The sequence below is a fragment of the Pholis gunnellus genome (assembly GCF_910591455.1).
Source record: "Pholis gunnellus genome assembly, chromosome: 10".
NCBI lineage: Eukaryota > Metazoa > Chordata > Actinopteri > Perciformes > Pholidae > Pholis > Pholis gunnellus.
The window spans coordinates 19932784-19957690 of record NC_136537.1 but is presented as its reverse complement, the minus strand read 5'-3'; the positions used below and the strand labels follow the sequence as shown (position 1 = coordinate 19957690).

The 24907-nt window shown below is 44.3% G+C and overlaps 1 protein-coding gene across 1 annotated transcript in view; it reads right to left on the bottom strand.

Moving 5' to 3' along the window:
* fgfrl1a (fibroblast growth factor receptor like 1a) overlaps positions 1–24907 on the bottom strand; it is a gene marked incomplete at both ends in the record, with an annotated part of 58927 nt that overhangs the window by 20612 nt on the left and 13408 nt on the right. The window contains one exon of the mRNA XM_079167866.1: positions 16074–16346. Within this exon, the coding sequence (XP_079023992.1) occupies positions 16074–16346 (273 nt within the window). The remainder of the gene's footprint in view (positions 1–16073; positions 16347–24907) is intronic.

Sequence of the window (24907 nt, the reverse complement as noted above, 5' to 3'; positions counted from 1 at the left end):
TGTGAAAGTGTCTCCGGGTGGACTTTCCTCCAGGTGTCCCAGAGTAAGAAACTAAATCCCGATGCTTTCCTGTTGGTGAGCCTGACCCCCCTGCAAGGAGGAAAAAGAAAGGAAACTTCTCCGCCAAGGATCAATAAAGCATCACATTATAAACTCCAAGAATTTCCGTGAATCGTTATGCAACCGTTGCCTCACTGTAGCGGCGAGGGGAGGAAGTTCAACTAGCTGACAAAGCACAAATCCGGCCCCAATCAATCTCCATCTGATATTATCCAAATACACAATGTGTGATTAACATGCCACGTTTGTTATGGGGCGTTAATAAGTCCAGATCCATTTTCCGGCAGAGTTACTCCTAGATTCAGCTCTGGTATATTTTCAGACGCTGTGGCCGGCCACGGGCCATTTACCCTTGGCGGTCAGGTTTAGGTTAACAACGAGGCCTGGGTTTGGTTATGACATGAAAAATGTTGAGAAAACCAACAGTGAGAATATACACGAAGCTTCCAACGCTGAACATGGACTGTGTCAGAGCGTAAAATATCAACACGGCGATGAAATAACATGCAGGCAGGAGGCACAAGTGGTTCCACACACTCGCTCATAAACGTTACACGGTGATGGGGTTTATGAGTTCTGAAAACATACAGTTAGGGATCAAGTTTTCTGTGTGTGTGCGTGTTAATATAACGCGTGTGTGTTTGTACAACAAAAGCATCTGGATAAGGTCGAGAAAAAAAGTTTCTTTGTTTTTGTCGTTTTTTTTCTCTTTCCATGTGCACGTGTGTGTGTGTGCATGTGCATTGTGTGTGTGTGTTCCTGTGACAGTGCATTCATCCATGTACGTGCATGTGTGTGTGTGCTTATTCGCGTAGCTGTTCTACATCACCGTTCACACTTCAGCGATGGAGCAGCAGGGTCAAGTGTGGAACACAGACTGAGATTTGCCTACGATGGAGACGACACATACGCTAGGCAGGAATCTGGCAAACACACACACACACACACACACACACACACACATGCAGCCTAAAGCCTTGACCCTCCGCCTCAGCAGGTCAACATGATGCAGGAGATCCAGTCAAGGACAGAAATGATTCAGTGGAATTAGTAAATGACTTCATGTCCGCTGCTCACAGGAGGGCTCTGAGATCACAGGAGAGGACACACACTGTGTGAGTGTGTGTGACAAAATACAGTATACGTAGGTTATGCAGATTACATATAAACTCACATCCGTATTATATAATAGAGTCATACTAATATGATGAAGGACTTTCACCAACACACTGCAGGACCTCACTGCCTTCTTTTGCATGACTTAAAACCTCCACAAAAGATGCTAACACCGATGTACGTTGCATTTTTAGTCTGATTTTATCCTGTCGTTAGTAACTCTCCAGATAAAAAATAAAAACACATCGACCTGTTTACACCCGAAGTATTTATGTCCACTTATGAACAAATTGTGAGATAACTCAAGTCTTCAACATGACAGAAAGGATAGGAATTAAGAGAAACAACTACTTTTTTCTTTCAAAACATTGGATAATTTGAATTTTTAAGGCCTCTAAACTTAATCGTAGACGTGTGAAACCTGTCACAGAGGATCACATGTACTCCTAGCTTTGTTTTAAAGGAATTACAAGCCCTCTAGTGTGTAAAACAAAGAATTTCAACCGGCTGCGTGTGTTGTGTCCTGAGGGGATGCAGGAGGTGCACGGTCTGTTTAAGAGCCACCAGGTCAGATATATTTAGTCATTTGCTCCAACCTCAAACCATCCTTGCTTATAAAATTGAGCGTCATATCCCGAAAATAGACGATGTCGCCATCAGCAAAGTGTAGCCTCTCCCCTGTGTGCGTGCTCGTGGCCCCGTATATTATTTTTAAACTGCCCTGTTGTCTTAAAAAGCAAAAAACAAATACAAAATGATTGTGTATATTCATAGAATAAAGAAAGCAACAGTTGTACAAATATGTGTCTTTGTTCCTGAATGCAAGTGTATGTATTTGTGCAGAAAGTAGGTTTTCTTGTTAATGTATGTGGGTTTACATTTACTTTTATGGTTTAGCTGGTTTCTATGTTATTGAATGTGTGTGCGCCATTAAAGGGAAAATTCGCCACCTTTGACGCGGATGAGCAATAAGTTCCTCAGTGTGTGCTATTTTAACCAAACAAGTTGACTTCTCCTGCTTACAGAGCCCTGCTGGCAGTGCCTACATGTACCAGGATGCATTGCTTGCAAGCAGAGAGAACAAGAAAGCTAAATTTTTTTAGCTGCATCTCAAACTTGCCCGTCTTTCCCAGAGGCTCCTAAAAATACAAGCAGTAGTTTCATCCAACTGCGTCACTGTCACGTCAAATGACTGCAGCTTTCTGGCTCAATATAGCACGCACTGAGGAATGTATTGCTTCGAAAGACTACATTTACCATCAGCACTGATTGGACATTCACATAAACAGTGGTTCATTTTTGTGTGTTTGTAAATGAGAATGTGAACATGTGAATGCCGTGTGTATTTTTGAGTGTGTATTAGTGCATCTGCCTGCATTTACTTGTGTATTTACTTGCGCATGGACGTCTTTTGCATCGAAGTGCATATATGTGTGTGTACCGCTACGGTGCCTGTGTGTCTGAATGCACGTATATGTGAGTGCGTGCGCTCGTCCAGCTGCTGCCTCTGTAACTCTAGTAAACATCAAGGCAGCGCTTTACTTCACTGAATTAACGAATCTCTCACATCCATCGCCACGCGCCGCCTTTGAAACGCACACCGCCGGCCTCGGCTCAGCACTTTGAACTCGAAATCATTCTCTCCCTCGCCCACCCTGCTCTTCCCTGTATCAAATTATACCCCAGTTAAATATCTACTCATTAGTACTTTAGCAGTTTTCTCCCCATTTGACCTCTTTCTCATCTTACATCCCTGAATGCATTTTCACTACTCGGGGCGGGAGGTGCGATCACGACTGCTGAGGTGGAGAAGAACGAAAAGAACATTTCTGATTTTTGTTTTCCACGAACTGGACGAACTCTCGCTCTCAAATCTCACCTCCTTCACTATTCTTATTAGACTCACCCACTCTTTATTATTCCTGATGATCTTTCATTGTATTTCATCTACAGACAGATTCCTTTCTTATCTGATTGACCACTCTCTTCTATACTTTTACACGTACATACTGGTTATGAAGTGAATACATTTTAAGCTGCTGATATGTCGACATTTAAGCATTATTGGGAGTCAGATTCACTAACTCTACATGATCTATTTCTGTAGACATGAAAGCTTCTCTTGAAGGCACCCTGATGAAGTTATTCCCAGGAAAATAATCTACACTTTATAAATTATTAGTGGCATCTACGTAACCCGTGTCTGCCCACCGCTGCTTCAACCGGGGATCCCTGCTGGAATGTTTTTGGAGGCCTAAAAACAAGTCACACTTCAAAAGCAGCTACCGGACCTCTTAAGTGTGGCTCATGTCACACGCATGTGCACCGCTGTGTGCGTGAGCTTGTTTTCTTTGCACATGTACGATAGTCTCCGCATCGATCCGCATGCGTGCCCACTGATGTGTTTGCATGGCCGTGCGTGCGTGTTTTTAGAGTGTGTGTTCGAGAATATGCGGTTGTCTGGTTTAACTTCAAAGATGCTGGCACTCTCCGCTGTGTGAGGCTACATGCTGACAGGCCGTCTTTGAAGAAGCATTTACAACAATGTAAAACTAACCCGCTCATCAACGATGCGCCGCCGGGCGACGTTTCAGCATGACTCACCCCGACGCCTGCTTTGTTTTGCTTTCAGTTGTGTTGCTCAGAGGTGTTGATGGATTGATAATAATGCCACTTTTTATCTGCGCCCAGTGGGATGTTCTCTTGCTACTTACTCACCTCCAATTGTCAGTGTTTGTCTAGAGGACATCTCAGCAGGGCACATGATTGCATGTGTTTGGTCTTGTAGTGATGGCGCGTACGCTAACATGGCCGCTCCAAGTTTAGACTCTGAAACTGGGCAAAGCAGTGTGTAAAGAAGCTCTCTGCAGTACGGCCATGAAGTCAGAAGTGTCCCCGTGTAAATACTCAACACACATAGCTGCTGTCATGTAAAAATCCACAGGTCGAGAAAATGCCACGGCCTACGAGCTTCCTTTCTAATCCAGACTGCACACATTAGGAAACACAGTTTTAACTATTAAAAGCAATGCTGTATTGCTTTTGTGCCACAGTGGCATTTCAGTTACCACACGCGTAGAGACTCAGATGGATGGATGCAGAAAAGCAGTACTGCAGTAGTGAAGTAGGAATAAAAGGGTCTGCGTGGGCTGACAGCAGCTTAACTCTGTGGCTTGTTCTCGTCGTTTAACGACATGTCTTACAGCATCTACACATCCTCAGCTCTCCCTTCCTTTCTTCTTACTTCTGTTTTCACTTGTTGTGAGGGCTTTGGTCTCCGGGCCAAATAAAGTTACAGCCGAGAACCGAAAATGACACACTCGGCTCGTCACGGCGGCTCAAATCTGTCCGACGTTGGCGTGAAGCGCTTAGAACGGCCAATCGAAACAATGCTCGCACACAGAGAAATTGTCCGAGGATGTTAGCCTGGAACGAAAGCGTGGACGAGCTTGTCATAGCTCCAAACCTTCTGGAGTTTGAAGGCATTTCAAAGGCGTTCAATTTAGTGTGCTTCATGCAGAACGAGCCACAATAGAATTAAATGAATATTCAGACATTTTTGACAAAAAAAGAGCAACAAAACAGATCCTTAAACCTAAAAATGTGGGATACATGCATGTATACAAATGCAGTATAGAGTCAGAACAGAGGAATGCAGAGATGAGATTGTGGTCATGGCCAAAGAGTGTGTGTGTGTGTGTGTGTGTGTGTGTGTGTGTATCAGTTTTCAGCATGCTGTCACACTGATCAAACTCCAGGCTGATAGCAGAGGCGCCGCAGAACCATCGCTGTGTTTGCCTAAGAACCAAGGGCGGAAACTGTGCGCACACACACACACACCTTATCCAGAGAACACAGCGAAAACATATTGCGCATTCATTTATGTGAAATATAATGCAGTGGAATGCAGCGACATTATACAAGCAAGCACATGCAGACACGCACACCTGATGGCTCCGAACAAAACCCGTCTGTTAAGAGCTCCTTTCTTGTTTTACAGCGACATTGTCTGTTTCAAATTACATATAATTTCATTTGATATTTCAGTCAGCAGTCATTTTCTGTAATCAGTATGTTTTTGTCTGCCTTTTGTTTTCACCTCAGCTATGCTAAATGTTTAAAAATACGAGCGATAAAAGCATCTTTATCAAACTTCCTGGAGCTGAGATATGGCTTTGGAAAAAACAACAGTTTAGTCTACCCGCCTCCTGCAACCACATGACAAGAGAACACTGAGTAGTCAACCAGGCTTCATCCAATCCAGATACAACACTGGCTTTGGGATACAGAGCTGAAACTCTGATAAACCTTTTGATAAGTGGAACAAGTTTTTCCATGCCTGCTGCTTTTTTTCGTCCCTCTGAATGCGAGCAGGTTTATTTTTTTCCGTTGCATCCCGCTTGCTTGTTGTCAGTGAGGTGGGATTGTAAAAAAGCCAGATGTGACTGCTGGAATCTGAAGAGCGACAAAAGGAGATGAAGGTGGGGGGGGGGGGGGGGGGGGGGGGTCTCTGAGCATAATTCGCTCTTCACGTCGTCATTAAGACATCAAAGCGGCTGCAGAAGATATATGGGCTTTTTTCAGCGCTGGCACAAACGCATTCTCTGGGAAAAGAGTAACGAATGAGAGCGGCGAGCAGGAGAGAAAAGAGAGGGAAGAGAGGGAGGAGGAGGAGGAGGGATGTTGCATGTTGAAGAACCAGTCTTTGGCTTTGATGACGGCGCAACAGCGAAGCAGCAAAAAGCAGACAAAAGTTTCTAAAACTTCAAAAGAAGCCTTTTTGTAGCGCAGGTCCGCTCTCTTTCTCCTTGATTCCTCCATTCTTTCCTCTCCCTCCTCTCTTCAAACATGTCTCTGCTAATTGCCAGACCCTGTTCTGCCCTTCGCAGGCTCTCCACTCCTCTCAGGTCTATTCAGCGGGGGGGGGGAGGCCTAGGCCTAATAACCCGCTCTGGAGAGGAACAATGGAGCCTGCAGGGCCAGCGACAAAATCCCAGCCCTAATGAGAAAAGACTCCTTCAGCGAACAAGCAGGTCTGTCAATAGACTGGCCCGCTATTGAGTTACAGGGTGTGTGTGTGTGTGTGTGTGTGTGTGTGTGTGTGTGGGGGGGGGGGGGGGGGGGGGGGGGGGGGGGGGGGCTCAGCGTGTGCGTGTTTTCTTTCCTGTGTTTAAGCCGTTGGTGCATCTGTCTTTGTCTGTGATAGAGACATACAGCAATGAAGTATGAAATGAAAGAAAATCAAAGTGAGGAACAGGAAGAGAGTGCGTGTGTGTCAGCGTTAGTGTGTGTGTGTGTGTGTGTGTGTCTGTGTGACTCGCTACCTCCTGAGGGTAACAATAGTGAACAGGACAAATCCTCCAGACCGCATAATGGCCACTAAGCTGTCTATTCAGAAGTACACAGCTCCCCTGCTAACGGCTCTGATCAGACATGAATAACGACACCCATTCACACTCTTTCTTACTCTTTTTCCTCCTCATCCATTTATCTATCTGTCTGTCCGTCCGTATCTTTCCTGGTCACAATTATCTACAGTAATATCCACATTAAATGGATATTGATCAAAAACCTCTGCTTGTCTTTGTTTGTTTATGTTAAAATAAATATATATCAATGCATTAAAGTCCTGATCTATCGGTTTATCTATCTGTTCCTGTTTGATGAAGTTTTGGCGGTGTCCCTCCATCTGTCGTGGACTCTGTCTCTCTCTCCTCTTTCTTAATCCCTCTTCTCCTCTCCTCTTTCCTCCCAATCATTTTTGCATCGCGTGTGTGTGTGTGTGTGTGTGTGTGTGAGGTTTTGGAGAGGTTAACCCCTCTGCCGTAAGAATGCAGAGTCGTTGTAATTGCGTGTGAGGGACCGGGAGTTATGCGGCGAAGGACGCGAAGGATTCCTTTCAGTAGTTGGTGGGGTGGGCTTTGGGGTTTTGGGTCGGTGGTGAGGTGTTTGTTGCGTGAGGGGGTGCAGGACACATCTCCCTTAAGCCACACACTGAGAGCAGTGAGTGTGTCCTTGAGAGGATTTGTTGATGCCTATCACATGTCTGAACTCTCGCTGCTTTACATCTTTACTCCATCAGTCGCTTCTTCACTTGCTTCATTGCTAAAGTTGATTGAGAAATCATTTTCGAGAATGAGAAAGCGATGATCTAGCTGGTGTGACAGACTGGGATCGCTCCATATGCTTATGTGTTCCTATAAGTGGAAGTCTGATGTAAAAGCAGTCTATGGTTATAATATATCTATGAAATCATCTCTTACGTGCATTCTGATTCTTAAAAAGTATGCATCAACTTTAGCAACCAAACATGCGACCTCATTTTACTTATTTCAACTTTACAAATTCAATTTTAAAAACCAGTTGGGGAGAAATGAACATCATGTAGAGTCTTCCAACCTTCCTGTGCTACTATGTGACGTGACTTGGCGGTGCGTTTACAGCGTTTCCACGACGTAACCGGCAGCAGACTATTTAAAATACTCCCATCTATGAACTACCATTCTCTCCCTCTCTCTCTCTCTCCCTCCCCCTTCTCCCATCTTTTGTTACTGTTGGACAACCACTGAGGAGTTCTGTCTTAATTACATTAAATAAACTGAGGAACTGAGATACTTTAAGGCAGCCAACATCCTCAAATACTCACTTTCACATATCTTTACTCTGGTTTGGGGACAGACTGTACTTCATGATATGAGTAATAGTGCCCCAAATGACCCATGTTAAATTCTGCTACATTTGTTACTTATACTTATATTTTGTGCTCAGAGGATGCCCGAGAAGCCAAAACACACACAGGGAAGTAAAGTTACACCTCATATTAGCTATGGGAGAGTTGCTGTGGAAACCCGGAGTGAAAACACGTTTGCTTTAGACTTTGAGAGAAGCTGGCACACGAAGTTGAAGGCAAATTCCACCCTAAAACTGAATTTACTAAGAACAGTGAAGACAGACACCAGGACAATACAAACAGCAGGAGTTGGATGACATCTTGTCAAAACCATGTGAATATTTGTTGATTAATTCAAAATGTACAGAAGAATAAACAACACAGGTGGTGCAAAGTGGAAGTGTGTTCCCAGCATCGGAGACCCTTGAGTGAGCAGAGCGGGACGATTTGGGAAGCTGAATTCAAGAGATTTCAAGCCTCAGGGAGATACATAAGCATTTACACTCTCCAAAATCATAGAAGACGTGTTCGTTACTTCTGTTTTAGGGTGGACTTCTCCTTCAGAAGGACTCCAGAAAAAGGCCCGCTGACTGACAGATGGCATCTCGTACGGAGAATTGAAGTTAAAGCTAGCAGAGGGTATTTAAGACCCATTAGGGGTCTATGGGAGCTTGACTTGGCATACAATCAGTGGATGCAAGCCATACGCACTCGCACGCACACACACACACACACACACACACACACACACACACACACACACACACATACACAGATGTAAATGGAGCATGAAGGCAAACAGAAGAGGGAAGAATGAAGAGCTGAAAGATGCTTGAGAGAAAAGACATCTTCTATCGGCTGGTGGAGCGGGAGAAATACGACCACGGGGCGGTGGGGAGAGAGAGAGGGAGAGAGGGAGAGAGAGGGAGAAGAAAGAGAGTTAAAGTAGGTAAGAGGGAGGACAAAGAGAGACAACAAGAGAGAAGGTGACATGGTTCAAGAGGCAGAAAATGGGCAAGCCCTCAGGAAGAGCGCTGGGCTGTGACGCAAATTTTACTTTTAGTGGTCAAACGGTGGAATATTAAAGTTGCGGGTCAGCTGATTTTATTCTATTCAAATTACTTTTTTCCCCATAGACTTACATTGGCAAAGAGACGTCTATGAATAAGCAGGTCATCTTTTTTCATAAAGGTAAATCGCCCTTCCTTCTTTTCCGTCCTCCGTTCACGTGAATGAGTTCAAGAGCGCTTGCTCTACGGGCCCCACGATGCTGAAGATCGCTGGAAGATCCGGGTGATTTTATCTGAGTTTTACGTTCGTTAGTCAAACCTTTTTTTTTTGCTTCATGCACTACTGAGTAAGATTCATAGGAATTAATCTACGACGCCGTCTCCAGTTCTGTCATTGGTGTCCTTGATATTTAGTTGATGTTTTTGACGCTTAATGCTTCAGATGTTACGGTGGTTTGACAGCGCAGCTGTCAATCAATCGGTGTGGAGGTACCGCTTCCTGCTCTCTTTGTGAAGTTTGAGCTTCCATATACAGCAGATACGCCTCTCTGTGTTTTGGATACAAGCGTGACATCTCAACCTGTTAGGACACGGGATTTCCAAAAACTTCCATCGGGATTCCTTTTTGTTCCCCAGACTCGTAGACGTCTTCGGACTGAAGCCAGGAAAAAAAACAGGAGCTTTATTCTTTTCTCTCTCCGTGTCTCCGTCCTGTCCATCGTCTTTCCGTCTCTTCGCTTGAAGTGAACGAGGCAGAACGAGAGGATGTGGGACAGACAGCCGTGAAATGGGGGCCCGGGCCTCCAAGGAGTGTGTGATTTTGTTCACATCTGTCTGCGATATGTGTGTGTGTGTGTGTGTGTGAGAGAATGGCAAAATAACCAAATATTTTCCTGTCCTGTCTTGTTGATATTTCCAGAAAGATGCAGCTCATATATCTTTGTGTATCTGAGATTGTTTGTCTCAACTGGATGCAACAACAAGGCGAAAAAAAGCTTTCCCCTCCTGTCTGTAACTCAACAATCCCCCCCATGCTCTTTCATATGAGCACACACACACACACACACACACACACACACACACACACACACACACACACACACACACACACACACACACACACACACACACACACACACACACACACACACACAAGCATGTTTACATGTCAGATCTCCACAGTGCCACGCTGAGGAGCAGCTTTGTCTACCTCTCTGTAAGGGCGGCACGTTGCTACAGCAGGAGGACCAACATGAGCAGAACGGATCTGATGCAGAGCGGCACGAGATGAGTGCGATACAGAAAACATTTGCACTTACTCTCAATTCTGTTATAACTTTCTCGAACTGCAAATCAATCATCCGGTTTTGTCAAACTCTCAGCAGTGGTTCCAGAGGTTACGCCTTCAAAAGTTGTATTTTTAAAAGGCGTCCCTGAGTGCTACTCGTGCAAAGATGCAAGATGGGGGCCTTATGAACCATTCCTGCCATTGGCCTGTTTTTCTCTTTATAAAAATGGCTACAAAAAGAAAAAGAAATAAAGAACAAATATGTGAAATACATCAATTGAAACAAAATAGTAAGCTACAAACATTGAATTCCCTGTATTAGAAAACCTACAGCAGTCAGAAAACGTCTGGTCTGTTTTCTGCATTTACGGTCTCATCAGTATCATAAATAACATTATCGTATCTTAAAATAAAACTAAGGTGAGGAGGATGTCCAAGTGTATTTTATCCAGGCGCGAAAGGAGAAACACTGGAGAGAAACTTCTACTTGGGATCGGATTCAAGGCTAGTAAAGGCAACACTATAGTTCAAGAAGATGGGGGCCAAACCACTCGATGATTTATTTTTCATGTTCTGTAAATCATGATTGAGACCCACCCCCCACACACACACACACACACACACACACACATCCCCTGTGAGGCCTCAAACCCTCAACTGAACACCAACTGAGCGGTTCCTGCAAACCAGCGAGCTGCAGCTCCAGGTTACCTCCATGCATTTTTCTGCCATTAGTGAGAAAGCGCTGTGTGTGTAACATGAGCAGAAGAATCTTGCAGTAAAAACACTAAATCCACAACCCACACACACACACACACACATGCACACACACACGTTCAGAAAAATACAGCAAGACAGGCACAGCTGCCCTGCTGTATTTGTAAGAAGGTGGGTGAAGGGAGATTGGGTTATTTGAGATAGTTTTTAGGCACTGTGCAATTACACACACTCCTGCATTTATCTCTCTGTGTGTGTGTGTGTGTGTGTGTGTGTGTGTATGACTCATACCAATTAGCCTGCAAACCTTGGCCACCTCTACATCCTCTCCAGACGAGGCACCAGATATCTAAATTAAAAACTGCGTAACGTGAGAACACAAAAACAGAGGAGGCATCAGGATGGAGGAACTGAGGGATAGAGACGATGATGTTGGTCTGCAACCTGATCTGATGCGTTTTTTGGCCGACAGACAGCTGCAAGTCTCACACATGCAGTGCAGTAGAATGGAGAGAGAATAAACCTGAATGAAGGAGTGTGATTTTCTGCTTGAACTGGATGTAAAAGCAGACTGGAGCAACAATTTCAAACCGCTTAGTCGGCATGTAACATCACATTGGATGGTCACGGCATACGGGACTGAGCCGTGTGATGTCAGGATGTCAGACTGTATTAAGTGATAATAGATTTTAGTTGAGTTCAGCAGTGTTCATGGACTATGCCTGGCATGAAACCGCAGCGCTTAATATGAGAAAATGTAGAACAGAATCATTTTCCCAAAACAATCCTCCTCCTCCTCCTCCTCCTGTTTTGTGTATATTTTCCATTTGTCAGGTTTCGTCCCGTGCTTCCATTTTTCTTATTTCAACGTTCATTATGTATCTGCCGCTTGACGAACATAAATCACGCACAAGCTCATTTATTCAAACAAACAGCGTGTCTATGTTTAATATCTTTCTCTGCTTCTCTTTTCCTCTTTGTTCTGCAATTATGGCCAGATGTCAGCTGCTGCGGCCGAGCTCTTAAATCACCACAAATCATCACACCGGTCACTTATGAAGGGACCTGCACGCACACGCACACACACACACACACACACACAAAAATGTGTTGATGAACATTTTCATTAAAAGTTGAAACTGCATTTTCGCCTTCACGTGCACTAAAAATACACGAACACACAACGCCAAACCGCTTCCTTCCGTCTTTCTTACGCACGGCTTCCAACCTCCAGACACGCTCCCATTGTCGCCACATCTGGTTTGAACTATACGTTTTCTATCATTCACTCTTCTGGGAGGAGGGAAACTATTTTAGAATTTCATACAAGAAACTACAAAAGATAGACAGCACAGACAAAGAAGATCAAGAGAGAGAGAGAGAGAGAGAGAGAGAGAGAGAGAGAGAGAGAGAGAGAGTGGGAGGAAGTAATGAGAGCTCTCCTGGCCTTCAGTTTTTTGAAGGACATTGATGTTCTTTGAGCAGAAAAGAAAAAAAAATCTCTCCCAGTTTCACTTTACTGGTGGTCCCATAAATCTGCATACACCTACGCATACATAGTCCTCAGATAAACAAGCACACACACACACACACACACACACACACACACACACACACACACACACACACACACACACACACACACACACACACACACACACACACACACACACACAAAGACTATTTACTCACGCATTTGCCAACCTACATACAATAAAAGAGCAAATCTTCTAATTTCCCCCGCCAACAAAAGCCTGCCTTCACAAAAACAACCCCGCCTCTCCATCACTTCATTGGGCAGCGGTACAGTGGATGTTTTACGGTAATCAAATGCCATTACGTGCGGGGAAATGGGGAAAGAATGGGGAACTGGGAAAATATTGATACAAATTAAAGCGAGGCCGGAGAAAAATGAGCCGGCCGACGGAGGAAGGAGGAATGAGATTGAGTGTTAATAGGAAAAAGGTGTTGAAGACACTTAGAGTTAGAAATCGAGAGGGAGAGACAATAAGATGCAGGTGTGGGCTCATTACTGTGAAGCAGAGCGGCCATAGAATAATCACCGCAGGACCACACAGGAGAGGAGAGGAAGGAAGAGGAGGAGGAGGAGGAGGAGAGAGAGAGAGATGGGAGGAGGCAAAGCAAAGCAGCAGAGAAAGAAACACTGAACAGAAAACAAAACCAGCTGATGAACAACACAGCTTTGAACATCATTGCCTATGCAGATTGTTCCAGCTATGAAAACACGGCTATCCACGCTAACTGCCCCTCTAAGGAGATGCCGTGCCACGATTCCTGGCTTGAATTACAGGCGGGGGGGGGGGGGTCTCTGAAGGTTAACCTGGTGGAGCACAAACTATCTCTGGGTACCGTTTGTGCAACTTGTTCATCTCACTGTGGCTGCTCCTCCTTCTTCCATTACTCCCTGCGACATTTCAAACTGACCCGCTGTCAAAGAAAGGCTGCCGTCTTGTTTTGCAGACGCATTTCTGATGTAAGATATCGGTCAATGTTCAGCTCACAGACAAACACATTTCATTTCATAATAAAAGTCAACTCCTGTTTCTACCAGTTAAAAGCTCTTAATGTGAAGCTGCAGCAGGAGGAAATGCTCGGTCTGCATTAGCTGTAACTTAATACAGCGTGTCTTTTCTGTGAATGTCGCCGCAGACATCCAGTTCATAATATTACAAATATATCAATATAGCAACTCTTACACCAGGCTACAGGCTCAATCTGACATAGATAGTTACTGACAGACTTTTGAATGATAATCTTTGAGATTTCTACTTTTAGGACTTTAGAGTTTAAGAACGATAACTCATAAAAAGTTAACTTTAAACAATTAAAATGACATAAGGTACACTCCATATGTTTAGGAAGATGTGTCATACAATTGAAAAAATATTCCTTATTTTCCATGGTAAGGTACTGATTCTCAGCGTCCAATGAGAACTCAGATGATAAAATCCTGCTTCGCTCATGTGGCTTCACCCAATCCATTGTTTCTGAAGCATCTGTGTGCGCACGCATGAAAGTGAATGAAAGGGATGGTGAATGAGCGAGGGAGAGAGGGAGAGACAGAGAGGGAGGGAGGGAGGGAGAGAGAGACAGATAGAGAGAGAGAGAGAGAGAGAGGGAGAGAGAGAGAGAGAGAGAGAGAGAGAGAGAGAGAGAGAGGGAGAGAGAGGGAGGCAGCAGCTGTCTGCCTGGATGACCTCAGCAGCAGCTGCTGCCCCCCCGCCCTGCTGCCCTCTGTATGCCAGCTTGCCTTTGAAGTCGGAGTCCAGACCGATACAGCTTTGGATCACTACCGATAATCATTACTGCAGAATAAAAGTGCATCATTCACTGCCAATATTACGCACCAACTATAGAAAAATGTGTTCGTGCAACTTCGAATGGAAACGACAGAAAGAGAAAATGTTCCTTCAGGGTTGTTCCATTAATGTTGTTCAACGTTGTATTAACAAAGCATAACTGCTTATTGGTAATCCCTAACATCTTTCTGTTTTCTACCAGCTGTTCTTCTTTTAAGATTCCCACTTTGTTACAAAAATGTTCTTCACGATCATTTAAAATACAGCAAATATCGTTCGGTGATATCTGTATCAGAGCATTTCACTCAAGGCCGTCTTTGAAGTGCCGACGGTGGGCATAGAGAGATGCTTTAGTCAGACTCTCTGGAACGCTGGAACCTGACACACACACACACACACACACCCAGAGTGCGGCATGTAGACAAACACATGGAGGCACACACACACATGGAGGGGTGTAGAGACACTGTAGCACTCAGACACACACTGACACACTGTCTTCCCTCCAGGTATTTTGTTGACATGAATAGGAGTTGAGGGAAGCAGCTATTTGAGTCCCAGTATAGAAAGAAACACACCTGTATTTGAGCAGGAGGGTCGTCAGAGTCCATAGGTTCACTCATAGCTTGTAAAACTGAGGCTAACACATGAAGATAGAGAGTGCTGCAGGGATGATGTATTTCTGAAGGCAAATGCCCAGAAGTTAGCACCACACTGGTGCCCTCGACATAAAGCCTTTGGGATTTTTCCATTAGATCTTATTAAAATGAGCTCTGTGGCAAACTAATATTTAGGATACTTGCTTCAGCAAGATCATTTTCACAAATGAACACCACTTAAATGCTCAATCACCAGAAGTAAAACGTTAGGCTATAAACGAACTACATCACAGTCACGTGACTTCACGTCAACACCCCTCAGCTAACGGCGAACAAGTGTTTGTCTCGATGACGATCAACCGCCTTTTTTAAGACACGCAAAAGCTTCAAAATCCACGAGAGGGATATTTAGAGTCGTAGAACTAAACGCTTGTGTTAACCACGGAGCTTACATTGACTTCCACTCTATACACACTTTGACTCTGCGCTCTATACACACCCAGACATACTGACAACTGACTCAGCTTTCTGAATGCGAAGTTGGAAAATGATTATGTAGAAAAAAAAAGATAACAATGTGTCTTTCATAGTTTGGGACACGCACACAGACTTGACATTTCATACTACACTGACACAATGTCCTACACACAAACAAAAGCATCTTCTTTAACAAATGCCCTGTTCACGACCATACAGGTATGCACAAACACAACAATGTGGTCTCACCCACACACACACACACACACACACACACACACACACACACACACACACACACACACACACACACACCGAGCATAAAGACTCAGACAAAAGCCGTGCTTCATTGTCTGGGGAACTACACAGACCTCATTACTGTATAATGGCCCAACAACCCAACCTGGCTAATCATGTCCTAGAAACTCACACAGCAGAGTCAATGGAAGCGAGCATGTAAAAAGTAAAGAAGGACGAAACGAAAAAGACTGAAGTATCATGTGTAATGAAGGAGAGAAGATGTGGGTACAAACTTAAATGAATGGGAAGAAAGCGAGAGAATGTTGAGAGAAATAAAAGAGCAAAGTCTTCATCGTACAAACACACACATAAACACACAACCCCACACTGCTTCTACAAAAGACTCAAGTCCTCCTCCGAATCAAGTTCTACGTGTGACTGATGTAGATTTACTAAGTGTACTTCGTTGATTTATGTAAATATTACACAGCACATCATGAGAGTTGTTTGATAGCTCATAAGTAATATACCAAGTCTGTGCTGTTGAGCCAAACGTTGTCTCGCGTCGCTACTCACCGATAACGATGAGCGTGTAGTTGATGTTCACGCTGCCGAACCCGTTGGTCGCCTTACAGATGTACGTCCCCGCGTCCTCGGTCTCCACCTCTTTGATGCGCAGCCCGTGCTGCAGCACCCGGAAGCGGGTCCAACCGCTGTGGATGTTGCGGCCGTCTTTGGTCCACATGATGAGCGGCGGGGGGTCGCCCTCCACGGGGCAGGGCAGCTTCATGGTGCGACCCAGACGGATGCTCTGTCGGTGGGCCACCCGCTCCGACACCCTGGGCGGACCTTAGGCGTGGGGGAGGGAAGGGAGAGTGTATTGAGATTCTGAAATCAATAAAGATCTCCCTCATCAGCCTAGTTACACGAAGCTTCAGAAATCAGATGAAAATGACACGTTTCACATCTGCCCCTGTGGTTCGGATGCCTATTCTTCATCTCCACCTTTGCAGCTACACATTCTCTCATTCTCACCGCTACTCTCAGAACCAAAGAAGACTCCAAATATGGCATTTAACACACAGGAATTATCCTTTGACCTTTGAGAAGTTTATAATGGCTTGGCTTAACGTTGACATTTTATCACAGACAACAATAGAGTCCTCGGGGAGCAAACACAAAGCCGAGCTAATATCAACCGAGATGTCGTGTCGAGACATAAAATCAGGCGTGACCTTGACCGCTCAGTAGCCGGTCTACTGTGAAACTGCACACTAGAAAAACAGAGGGAGGCGAGCGAGCCGGCTGATTGACTGGGAAAGGTGGGAGGAAATTGTGGGGGTGAGAGAGAAAGAGAGGAAGGAAGGAAGGTAAGAAGAGAAGAAGGGAGGGAACGAGGGAGAGTGGATTTAAGGGAGTGAGTCTGAGGAGAGAAAGGGGGATGAAATATGGCCGAATTGGGGAGAGCAGTTCAAAGAAAGACAAACAGGAAGATAGAGAGATGCAAGCAGGAGGAGGTGTGGGAGCCATAGTGTACATCTCTTGTCATTACTCCTCCTGCCTTAAAACAATACGCTCCAAATATAGCAATAACAACACATGACAGGCCACCATGTAGCCAACTAAGAGTCCTAACACACTACGAAAGCCAATTGTATGGAAACCCACCAGCAAACAACCTCTTGAGGTCATGTCCTGTCGAGTAGGAAAGATTTAAAGCAAGGACAAAGGCTTGATTTTAACAATGTGCCTGATAAAGGCTTATCTAGGAGAATACACACGCTCTGATAAGGATTAGAAACATATCACCTCAAATATAAACACTTGAGGTGAGTTTCCTTTACTGACCCCTTTTGTCCGGTGCTTTCTTATCACAGGGAACGAACACAGCCTGGTACCTTTAATGTGCCCTTGTGAAGAAAGGGTTCAATAAACAGCTGTAGATTTGTACTGTTTTTGTTTTTTAATCAGCTTTTTGGTTGTTGCTGACGAAGAGTGACGAGGTCTGTTTTGAGTGGAGGTCGTGGTGGATGAATCGGTCAAACGCAACACTTTCACAAAGTTGACCGGAGTTTGTGTCCCGTGTGAAACAAACAGTCAGCGTTTTTAAGAGTTAGCTGACTTATAATTTTGACTTTTTAGGATGTATAAAGCTGCACAGTCTGCTGAACGCACACTATGTACATCAACTTCAGCAAAATAGCTGAATAAGTCCGTTTGAAGTAACGTATTTTGACGTTGCTAGAACGTCAACGCGAAGATGGTGGCGGTCGAAGACACAGAGACTACGTCCATATTTCATACAGTGTATGTGTATGTTTCCCATAGAAAGTTGGACACACACAGAATTCATAATTGCAATCACCGTAGCCTTTATTTTTCGCAATTCTTTCGGAGGAACTCGAGCAACAGTAACCACCACGGCTTCACAGAAACGTGCGGCTGCCTTCCTAAAAGGGTCTCAAACTCCAGAGAAAGACTTCACATCGTCGGCCAGCTGTCAACCGTCACCGAAACAAAACAAGGGCCGTGATTTATTCCCCCGATGTGCGGCTGTATATGTCGGAGATGAACACGGTTAAGTGGAGTCGTATACATGAAGCTGGTTATAGTAAAAAAAAAAAAGGAGAACAGTTACAGTAGTCTTCCAGCATTCTTTCTGTCACGACGGGAGAGCAGGAGGTGGACACAATGATGGATGGATGGAGGTGAAATGTGTGAAAAAGACATTAGTCACACAAAGGGTATTCACAGGAGCCTCTCCACCTCTCTCCTCCTCTCTCCTCCCTCCATCCTCCTCGCTCCTGGACGGGGAATGTGTTCATTCAGCTGTATGGCTTTCTCATCAGGGGCCCGACAGCTCACTCCTTCTCCTCTCTCTTGCTCTTCCTTTTTAAATACTCTATATCTCCCTCTATAATTCTCCTGTTCTTCCTAAGTCCTGTTTCTTTCTCTCTCTTGCCCCGTTTGTCCCACTTGCACTATCTTTTCCTTTCTTTACTGTGTCCCTTCAATGTTCATATTTCTTCTTTCGCTATATTTATTTCGTCCTCTCTTTTCTTCTTCCAACAGATTGAAATCTCATTCCCTTGAACTCTCACTACTCCCCTGCTACCTCTCTCCTTCTTGCCCTTAACCCCTCGCTTCCCATTACTGCCTCCTCTTCTCCCCTGTCACCACTCTTTTCCTCTCTTTGTTTTGCTCTCTTACTCCCTGGTCTCTCTCTCTCACTCTCTTCTCTTTCATCACACTCATTCACACCATCCTCTTCGCTCAGTGCAGTTTCTCTTCTTCCTCTCCTGTGTGATTTAATGGTATCCTGCCTTTTTCGGATCTGCGCTCACACACACACACACACACACACACACACACACACACACACACACACACATAACTTCCAGTTTCTTCCCCAGAGGATCGCAGGAGCAGGACCTCGAACTGAACCTCTCAACTTTCGACAGTTAACCTCTGTTACGTCTACCTCCCCCCTTTTTCTTCCCTTACTCCCCCTTTCCCCTATGAAGGGAACACAGACCAGCAGCCTCCTCTCCTCACTCCCTCCCTTCCCCTCCCCTCCCCATCGTCATCGTCCTCCTCCTCTTCCTCTTCAACGGTCCATGACCGAAGTAAAGTCTTTTTAAAACTGTCTCTAGGGGTGAAACTGAAGAGAGTAAAAGATATTTTCCTCTCTTTCACGAGACACAAGGTCAATGTGTGTGTGTGTGTGTGTGTGTCATTTTTAGAATATATGAAGAATGTTTTGCTACACATTTGGTCAAATAAAGCAAATTATTTGCATCTTTGTCTGTTCATATACTGTTTAGGAAGTGTCTTCATGTTTGTGTGTCTGCATGTGTGTGTGTGTGGGGGAGAAAGGAAAATTGCAGGCCTTTCAACTCTGGTCTGTTTAGTCCATTTAGGGCTTTACGATGCTCCCTCGCCTGCACCAGGCTCCTCGAGACAATCTAAAGCACCTTGAAGATTGTTGGTCGGCCTCCACACACACACACACACGCACACACACACACACACACACATTAACACACACCAGGCACACCCTCCCTCTCGTTCTCCTCACATGCGTAGGTAGGTTAAGGCGTGCACGTCTGGCATTCTGGAGCCAAACGGCGGGAAAACGTGGCCCAGGTCAGATCCCACTACTCCCACAGAGGCAGAAACCTTCCAGCTCAGAGCTGCACATCCTCTGCAAGGATGGTAGCTGAAGGCCAAACAAAGCAGAGCAGAAATCAGCTCTTACATTCTGTTCTTGTGCGGGCTACTCCCCAAAACAACTGCAAATGCACTGCTTAAATCCCATTAAAGGGAACGTTTGGTGACATCGCGAGAATTAGATTTACAGGATTAATACTACCCTCTTACCATAGCTGTCTGTTCAATATGAAGCTGAAGCCTGAAGACACTCCAAATATTGATGATGCAACATGAAAAAAAGAGTTTTTCTTGTTTTGGCCAACTAATACACCTTTGCCTTTTTACACGCTAACATTAGCGGATAATATTACACAGTTGAGTTTAGCATAAACTTGAGTTTGTTTTCTTTGGTTCTCTGCTCTACATACTTCTCTGACATTCTTTGCCAGCTAACGTCAGAGCACGGTGCTGTTTGTTTAAATCAGACTCACTAATGATTTTCACAGACATTTCCATGAGCTGAATTTTCTTGGATGATAAATAATCAATGCCATAACTGGCTGACAAATTAAGATTTGCAACGATTTTACACTAGAGAGAGAAATATTGACGCGTACTCTCCTTCTGCCATGAAAGCAAAGCATCCAAATACTTTGTCATCTAAAAAAAATACAAATTCAGTCCATTTATGTGCTGCATATTTTGGCAGCGTGCGGCTGCCCTTTGTGTTTTGGTTTGGGATGGAGAGTTCGCTTTCCAATGCCCTGAACGTTCCCCTGGTCTCAGAGTCAGATGGGTCTGCAGAGTCCAACACAACGTTGTTGTTGGCAGGGAGGCGAGACTGGAGAGCGAGAGGGGAGAGCCGAGGAATGCTTTTGATGGAGGGCACTTAACAGCGGGACGCAGCGCTGGTGTACAGTGCTGCGCAAAGGTAGAGGTGTGTCTGCATGTATGTGTGCGTATGCACGCTGAGCTATGAAAGACTGGAGCGCCGAGAGACAACCGCGTCCTCAAGAGGTCTTCATTATTATCCAATCGGTTAGGAAAAAGTAACTTTCTGTCTCTCTCGTGCTTCCAAATAAGCTCAGAGTTAATAAAACAGCCACAAGGTTTTATCCTTCCGCTACATGCTTCAATGAGAATTTGTGTGTACGCAACTCAAATTACCCAAATACTCGGAAATCGGCTGTTTACGCAACACTTTCAGTGAAACGCTGTAATCCCCTGCTGTCATGTTTTGTCAATACTCTCTAAATCGATTAGGACCAGTGGGGTTGCGTGTTTCCCTATTGGCTGAACGAGGTCATTTATTCATCAGGCCGCTGCTGCGACTGACAGATTTCACCCTGATTGTCTCTCCTTCACTTACACACACTCTAACACACTCGGGCCTTTCTTTGGCCAGGCGATGGGTACACATCAAGTAGTGTTCTTCAACTACACACACACACACACACACACACACACAGATACACTTTCTCATTCTGACCCAGTCACTTCCACCCCAACAATAGGACAACTGCTGCTTTGCTCTGTCCTGACAGTTAACACTAGGCCTGAGGCTGGGGAGGATACACCGACACATCATTGAAGGGCTAGATGACACACACACACACACACACACACACACACACACACTTCTACACATAAACCTAAGACTTACACTTGTCTCACACACACACACGCTACAGAAAATCACACAACGGCCACAAAAACTTTGGAGGAATCTGCTGAGTGGTTGGTACAGAAACCTGATCCTCTGAGCGACTCACACCACTGGCTCTGTGGGAGCACACACACACACACACACACACACACACACACACACACACACACACACACACACACACACACACACACACACACACACACACACACACACACACACACACACACACACACACACACACACACACACACACACACACAAATAGGTGTGAAACCTTCTGTTAATCCTTCTTTTTGTTAATGTCTTAATCAGATATTTAATGGCGTGATAATAGAAATGTGATTTGTTCTCTTGCTCTTACTTTCTCTCTCTTTTTTCTCTCCCCTCCTCCTCCTCCTCTCTCCGCTCCTTTCACAGCATCTATATAATAGCTGGTTATATTGTTTTACCGTTTTTTCTCTGCTGGCTGCTCCACCTGTCTGCTCTAACCCTAATCCTTTGACAATATCTAAGCTCAAAGATTTCCTTAAACCTAATTTAGAAATAACAGCTCACACTCAAAGTTGGATATAAAGTGACCATATAGTCACGCTGTTCCCTCAAAAAAACAAAGACTAGTGTTTAAATTGCACGTTAATGTTCAGAAACCAGCGGCGTAAGATGCCAAAATCTACCGCAGACCTTTTCCTGTCGGGTTTATACTTGGCAAGAGCAATACATTTGCTCAGTTTAATCCCGAAAAAAGTAAAGCAAGCAATGAATCATTTTAACGACACTCCCAACCAAAATTAACGGAGGAGAAAAGATTTATGAAGACGATTAATTCAACTAACTGAGGGAAAAGGAAATCACGGCAACAATCTGAACAATAATAAGCCACTATATTAAGATTGAATTGAGTCATTATATGAGAGTGGTTTTCATTTCTTACCATTAGAATAGTTTTATTTATGACTCAGTAACTGTCACAGGGAAATAGTAAACACACTAAAATGCTAATTCAGTGGTTTTCTATAGGCAACATATTGACGAAGCACTGGAAAGAAGTATCATTCATACAGAAGACATCAAGGGCAAATGTTTCTAGTTTCAAAAACTCAAGTTATCAACCTGTGAAACCTGCAGTCCGAGTTCCCAAAAATAAACAGGGAGGTGGTTTCATCTCATGAAGAGAAGAAGGAGGATACGCGGGCATGGGAAAAAAGTGAGTGAAGCTTTTGAGGAAACCGAGACCGAGAACATAAAGTTCTGCAGACCACAAAGAACCTGAGGGCGGTGTGAACCTAGAACATTCTTTTAAAGCTTATAAAGGGCTTTACAGAAACCACATCATGCACAGTATGCACTTGTGAGAGTACGTGTGTGTGTGTGTGTGTGTAACAACAAGTTGGGCTCATTATTTAAATGCAGATTAAGGAAAGTGAAGAAAGTACGGTAAGGGAAGAAGAAGAAGGGATGGACACAGAGAGAGGAATTAATCCTCACAAACAACTGCTAACGTGAGGAGTTACAGGTGAACTGCAGAGTGGACAGGAAAATGACACGTTAATGAGTACCTTGGGTAAAAACCGTAACAGAATCTACTTTGCTTTCTAAAACCGTGTGCTGCTTTACATCCTGTGAGACAGAAAACAGAAAAGACTGACAGAGCTAGAGACATCCTAAACGGTCCACTAACAACTCGCAGTCAGGACTTGTTGAAAACTGATCTGCTAGCTGTTTGAGAACGAACACACCAAAATAATGTTTTTCTCGGTTTCTTCTGACTTTCACGGTGAGAATATGAAAACGTCACACCTGTCTCCTGTGATGAGAGAGTGTGTCCAACACATCCATGTGATGAGGTTTGTTTTACACTACGGATCAAGTTATTTACTTTATATATATATATCTCAACTCTCTGAATCGTACATGCCATATAAAGAGAGGACTCACTGATTATTCAGTTTTTATAAAAGAAGAGGGAATTTCGCAAGATTTTAGCGTCACCTTGGTCAGATCATAAATTATTATTGGCAAAATGGGGATTAGAGATTAGATCCAGGGCTCCTAAACCCCCCAAAAAAAACTAAAAGGAGGGAAGGAAAGTGAAAAGAGAAAGAAAAGGTGAGCAGGAAAAAGACTCAATAGACGGGGAAAGCAGGCCAACTTTTGGCTGAAAGTAGGTCAAAGGCTACAAGTACTATTCCATTTCAGTGTGTCTTTTAATGTGTGTGTGTGTGTGTGTGTGTGTCTCTGGCTGGTCAGTGTATGGAGGCTGGGGACTGAGTTACATTCTAGTGCAAAATAAGACCAGAGACAGACCGGGAGGAGACACGCCACAGAATGACCGTACACTCAGCTCACCTTCATCCTGAATCTCTAACGTTTAAGCATAATATAGAATCAATGTAGCAACCGAATATATAACTACAGAATCCAGATTCCAGAGAGCAAAATAATATCGTTCGGTAGTTTGTTTTCAGACATGCAGACACGAAAACAGCTTCACCATTTGACTCCGGCCGACCTTCACCGGTGACTGTGAAGTCTCTCCTAACGGTGGCAGGTGTCGCGGGCGTGTATGTGAGGAATCCGAGGTCGGGGTCACTGTACTTATTCTGTCAAAGTCAGGTTGCAGTCACCATCAGTGGACTCAACCCAGAGCAATGACCCTCTGAACCAAAGTCCAATTAAACACACCTTTACGGGTAAAGCACTATATTTAGTGACATGTATCTCCATCGGTTTGTATAGTAAAGTATTCTGTGTGTGTGTGTGTGTGTGTGTGTGTCTGCAGAGCGCCTCGTGCCTTACAGATAAGGCAAGACATAGTTGGTGCAAGATAAGAAACAGTTAACACTCCTGAGTGTGTGTGATTGTTTGTGTGCTTGTGTGTGTGTGAAGCGAGCGGTGTCCTCGACCGGACTTTTATCAGCCTTTTGGAGGCAGACACTGTAACTCATTAACAACAGTGATAACACACACAGACACACACACACACACACACACACACACACACACACACACACACACACACACACACACACACACACACACACACACACACACGGTACCACCACCTGCTGTGGTCCACTTTAGTGGTAAAGAGGTGAATATTTGCTGTAAGGGAGCCTTTTCATATTGACATAACCCATATAAAGATGGAGACACAGTACAATGTTAACAGAGAGATTGGCTTTATAAACAGTTTAATATGTATTTGGCTTCCGAGCAGTTAAATAATTGCAGATAAGCTATAAAAGGGTTGAATACAAGTAGGTGACCCTGGAAGGCCAGAACAACAAACACCTTTGTGTTTTCTGTTTACTCAAATCTAACAAGTTACATTAATTCCTCCGAGGAATAATTAGAGCTTTACATTACAAATATGTTCTTTATTTAAGGTAACTAGCTCGCTGTCCTTGCTTGAGTGCGGAAGTTTGGCATCAAGTAAATACAAACAAAATGCAAAGTCACTACTCTATTGCAAAACATAGTTAAAACCTGTCTCACATTCTGATGCAGCCACATGAATGTTGATAGACAGCTTCATGTTTCCTGGAAAAACGTTTCTATCTTCTTATGACCTGCAGCTCATCAAATCAAT